The 5,631-nt window shown below is 39.4% G+C and overlaps 1 protein-coding gene across 1 annotated transcript in view; it reads left to right on the forward strand.

Annotated features, from left to right (window-relative positions):
• The window catches only part of IL1R1 (interleukin 1 receptor type 1), a 35,140-nt gene extending 34,384 nt beyond the window's left edge, over positions 1-756 (forward strand). Inside the window, 1 exon segment of the mRNA XM_007959541.1 lies at positions 338-756. Coding sequence (XP_007957732.1) covers positions 338-756 — 419 coding nt within the window.
• The last annotated feature ends 4,875 nt before the right edge of the window (positions 757-5,631 follow it).

The following is a 5,631-nucleotide window of genomic DNA, read 5'->3' on the forward strand; positions in this document are numbered from 1 at the left end:
CCACCAGCCACTCCTCGGAAGGAAGATGGGGCAATCTACTTCCGTAGTGATACCGCCTCGGAAACCCAAAGAGGGGTTGCTATGAGTCGGGTCCGACTCGACGGCACATAACAACAACAACGACAATTCTTAGTCTTAAATGAAATGTTCAGATTCTGTGGATGAATGTTTGAGCTAGTCTATACAAGAGAATACACCTTAAATTTTAAATATAAGTGAAGATGAGGAAAATTAGGAGACATAAGGGTGGGAGTGGGAAGACCATGTGGGATTTTGGTGCTATAGAGAATGATTAAAAATTGGAGTTTATTTACTATGTTGTGCTTCATGTTTTTAGACATTGTTGAGGTCATTGATGAAACCATAAAGAAAAGCAGAAGACTGGTTATCATTTTAGTCAGAGACACGTTGGAATTCAGCTGGCTGGGGAGCACATCTGAAGAGCAGATAGCTCTGTATAGTACTCTCATTCAAGATGGAATTAAAGTTATCCTGCTTGAACTGGAGAAAATCCAAGACTATGAGAAAATGTCAGAATCAATTAAATTCATTAAGCAGAAAAACAGACCCATACGATGGTCAGGGGACTTTACGGAGAAGTCACAGTCTGCAAGGACAAGATTCTGGAAGAATGTAAGGTACCACATGCCAGCTCAGCGGAAACTGCCTTCATCCACCCACAGCTTACTGTCTCCAGCCACTAGCTCAAACTCTATGGAGAAATTGCAAAGAGAGGTCCATGTGCCTCTTGGGTAGCATGGAGATCCTTGGGCAAAGAGTTCCTTGGTGACTCATGTCTTAATGTGCTCAAGTCTGGGTTGTGCCTCTTGCTGTTGCACAGTGATAAAGAGCACGTGTATAGTCCTTTATCCTTGAGGTCACCTGGAATCAGAAGGCTGATGGAGCAGGACATGGTGACAATGGCAAGCCATGACAAAGCAGAGTAGATGGTTTGGGAAGGTCTTTAAAAAGGCAAAAAATGATGTAGCAGTTCTCAAAGCTTAAAATGTTGAGAAATGGCCCTGGGACAGCAAACTAGAGGAAAGGACATGCAGCAAATTTGTATCATCTGAGATGGTTTTATGAAGTTCCCTATGTCCTGAGATAGTGCATGTGGGGCCTTTCTGGGAACTTGGCAGTGTAGCCTCCTGCGTGGCTGCCGTGGGCAGTGCTGCAGGCCTATATGACTGATACCTTACAGAGGAAATCAGAATCATTCCTGGAGAACTTTACACTTGCCTTTCATTTTCCATGCACATCTATAGCTAGTAGTCAGTCTCTAAAGACGGGCTGTCATTTCATAGACATCTACATTTCCATGAACAACAGGATGCTTCAGGATTCCAGCATTTTGAAATAACCTTAACTTTCCAAAGGAGAGAGAATTTTTAAAGCAATGGTAGCAGAGAATTGTTTCACCTCTTTATGTTTTCCTCCCTGGAATGAGCATTCTGTTCGCCTTTATTTATCTGCATTTTATTTGACTCATTACTTTTTGAGAGGACAACTGCTGAGCCCTTTTTCCCACCTCACCACTCTCTGTCACATACATGTACCCACAGATTAACTACCTTCATAAAACACTCTTTCATCTCATCTTGCTCCTGCTTAAAAAAAAAAAAAAAACCTCCCCGGGGTTTCTTGTTTATGAGCTCAGTTTCTACAGAATATTTCTGCCCAGCACCCTTGCAGTCTGGCTTCAGTGTGTCTTCACACCTTCCCCTTCATGTTCTGCTGAGTAAACCCAGGTCAGCCTCAGGCCCCTTTGTGCCTGGCATGCCCTGCCGTTTGCTCTCACTGCACCTGTCCACTCAGCTTTCCGTGCCTAGAATGCCTTCTCCCATTTTCTCTAGCTGAACAGAATTTCACTGTAGCTCAAAATTTGCTCCAATTTCATATTCCCCAAGAGACTGTTCCCGAGAGCCTGCCCTGAAATGCTCTTTCCTCTCAATCCAATTATATTTACTGTTGGTTATTACTTTCTAAGAAGCTGTTCTTTTTCTAGCTAGAAGCAGTGCCTTCTGAGGGCAAGGCTCTATGTGTTTGCCTCTCTGTCCCTAGGTGCCTTCCACAAGTAATTTGCACATTTAACATATATTTGGATAGTTCTTTATTGTTTATAGGATGTTCTCACATTATTTTAATTATTTTTTGCAATTATTCCAATTTTATAGAGTGAATAAGTGATCTGTTTGTTTTTTTTCAAATGAACCTCAGTTCCTAGACCTTAGCCCATTGGTTTGAATACTTCATATCAAGTCAAAAAATGCCCCCCATCCCTGCATGTACTTTTGTGAGAAAAAATATCAGTTTTCTTAGGTGGTAGCTAAGTCTAGGAATTCTGTTATTTAAGAAACCTAATTTCAAATTTTGAATGTTGGGATTTTCAAAATTTATGTTTAGCTTTTATGAAACCCTTTTTTCTGTTTTCATATATTCTTTCCCTAAAGCCTCTTATTGAAATAAAAGCGAAAGCAATTTTTTAGGGGAGGGGATATGGAAAAATACTTTAAAAAATTTAACGACAGTCCTTTGGATGATTAGAGAGCTGGAGAACAACAGACTAAGTTTTGGAGCCAGTTACTGAAGCACTTGTGCAGTTTTAAAAGCTGTGTAAATAGACAAGCCCTCTGTTTTGCCCATTTTTAATATCTAGTAAAGGTCTTCAATATGATGAATTGACTGAAACATAGCAACGATTGTGAGGATGTTGCAGGTCTGGGCAGTGTTTCATTCTGTTATACACAGGGTCACGAGGAGTCAGGCAGACTTGACAGCCCTTAACAATAACAACGAATATCTAATATTATGGGTAAACACAAAATTTTATTTGGAATAATATTGTATTTTTTTCCTCAAAAGCAGTCAGATCTAGACAAAAACACACAGCCTGGACTACTCCTTCCTTTCTATCTTCTCCTGGCTGCCGTTTGACAGCATTGAGTAATGGTCTTGGGTTGGGAAGCCCCTTCCAAAGAAAGTGCCTTGTTTCCATTTGGTAGCACCCACAAATGGCAGCCTGAAGTCCAACAGGGAGGTAGCATGTTCCAAAAATGACTATTGGGTGCTTTAAAAATAGAAGTTTGCTGATGATTTTTAGTGCATCATCTGTAAAATAGAATGGGATGAAAACCAATTCTGTAGTGTAGAGTTAGAGACATAATTGGCCTGAAATTAAGGAAGGGGGAAAACAAGCCAGAGCTAAAAGTAGCATTTCACTGGAGGTTGGGAAGGGACAAAAACTGACTGATCAGTGTGGGTGGAGGAGGATCCCAAACAGGAAAGTGTTCTGACACTCCCATCTCAGGACAGGGAGGATGCAGAAGCGAGAAAGGACATGCCTAGTTCTCTGTGAACTTCCTTAAGACCTCTATTAAGTGTTTCCTTTCACTCCTCCCTACTAATTAGATTGTACTGCACTCTCTGATAGAATTTTTAAAAGTCAGCTTTCAGTGTTTATTAAAACAAGTTTGCCATTGCAACAAATTATATAAATACCAGTTGTTAAAACTGGTTTTAGCATAAGTGCTATTTTTGTCTCCTGCATTTATTTTATATTTGCAATAAAGAGAAGATATTGAGCCATTTTTAATAACATTTTGGATAAATTATGTTTGTACTGGTTAATGATGAAGGTATTTTTTTAACTTGTTTGTATAATTCTGCAGCAAATGCCAGATATTTTTCTCTAGTAAATCATCAGATTCATGTGTAGCGTATATCATGGATCAATGTACTGTACTTGTTTTACAATAAAATTGCCAAAACCTAGTCTCAAGCAATGTCATTTAAAATCTGTTTGTTTGCCTTTCTCTACAGCTTCCATGGACACTCCCAGGTCTGAGCTAGTGTGAGGACAACTTCTACTGAGAGAGTTAGTTTGGAGGAGGTTCAGAGGCCTTAGGCGGGACAATGAACTGTAACTTCCATTGTGTAGCCCCATCTGTACTCTGTCTTAGTTTACTTGCTTCCAAAATGGACTAAAAAGTCTTATTATCCCTTTGCTTGCCCAGAAGTTGATAAAAAGCAACATTTTATAGACTTTTACATTTTTCTAATGGTTTCCATTTTCTCCTTTGACCTAGGAGCTCAACAAAATTGGCAAACTGCCTGCCTGAAATGCATATGCTTTTTTAAATTCACAACTCTAAGTATCAGAGAGCCCCTCAATGCCCACTCAGTCATTGTCTCTTTATTCTTACCTTGTAGCATTTCTAACAGGATGGTGGCTCCTTCAGGAACTGAGAGAAGGAGGAAGATGGGGGGGGAGGGTTTACAGTCTGAGAGACTTAAATATTGCTAGCATTATCTGCCTGGTGTGACATTTGGTCAGCCTATTTGAGCACTAGTTTCCTCATCTATAAATGGGTATAATACCTCATTGAGAGGCTGTGTAAGGATTAAAAATATTAAATATACTATGACAAGTACAATGCCTAGCATACAGGTGTCCCTGGGTGGCACAAATGGTTAAGCAGTTGACTATTAACGAAAGGTTAATGGTTTGAATCCACCCAGAGGCACCTCAGAAGACAGGCATGGAGATCTACTTCCAAAAGATCAGAGCCTTGAAAACCCTATGGAGCAGTTGTACTCTGAAGCCATGGGAGCTGCGATAAGTCAGAGTCAACCTGATGGCAACTGGTTTGATTTTTTTTAATGGGGAATTACTGATACTCCCCTTTATCCTGTGACAGCACCAAACTTTAAATGATGTTTAGTGACCTAAATAGGAAAAATAGAATACATCTGAAAAAAAGGTACATGGAGAGATTAGTCAGAGATACAAGTTTTGGGTATAATATTTATTTCACAATTATGGTATTACAGTGTGGGTGCAAATGTTACAGAAAATAGATGACACTAAAAAATTAGTGCATTATAAATATTTTAAAACAAAAACTCATCACACATTGATCAGGTCTCTTCTAAAGAAGGCTTGGGTGATTAAAGCACCGAAGTCCTGTATGTTCATTTTAAATCTGAGCATCCACTCACTGAATGCAGCCATTGCTAACCTTTGTTAGACCAGTTGATCCTATACCCCTTTAATCTAGACTCAACTGATCCTGATGACCTTTCTAGTGTTGCGCTCAACAACTAGGAAATTAATTTTCTCATAGAGTGAAGGTCAGTGATGCTTGTTGTTTCGTTTTCTTTTTATTGTAGTAAAGTATACACAACCTGAAATTTGCAATTTTAACATTTTCAAGTGTACAATCCAGTTGTGTTAATCACACTCACAATGTTGTACAACTGTCACCACTCTTCATTTTCAAAACTTCATCGCTCCAAATAGAAAAGCTCTATTAAACAGTAACCCCGTTCTGCACTCCCCTCAGCCCTTACTCCTCACTAATCTACTTTCTGTCTTTATGCATTTATTCATATAAATGGGGTCATTCAATAGCTATTCTTTTTTGTCGGGCTTATTTCACTTAGCAAAATGTTCCCAAGATTTATCCAGGTCATAGCATGGACTAGAACTTCATTCCTTTGTGTGATGAATTACATATACCACATTTTGCTTATCCATTCCCTGTTGACAGATGGAAGCTTGTTTTCCTCAGAACTTTTGGCTTGGAAGTGATCTCAAGTGGGCATTTAGTTCATGCTCATGGATCTCAGAAG

Source organism: Orycteropus afer, unplaced genomic scaffold (genome assembly GCF_000298275.1).
Source record: "Orycteropus afer afer isolate SDZICR_OR568_19922 unplaced genomic scaffold, OryAfe1.0 scaffold00017, whole genome shotgun sequence".
Classification (NCBI taxonomy): domain Eukaryota; kingdom Metazoa; phylum Chordata; class Mammalia; order Tubulidentata; family Orycteropodidae; genus Orycteropus; species Orycteropus afer.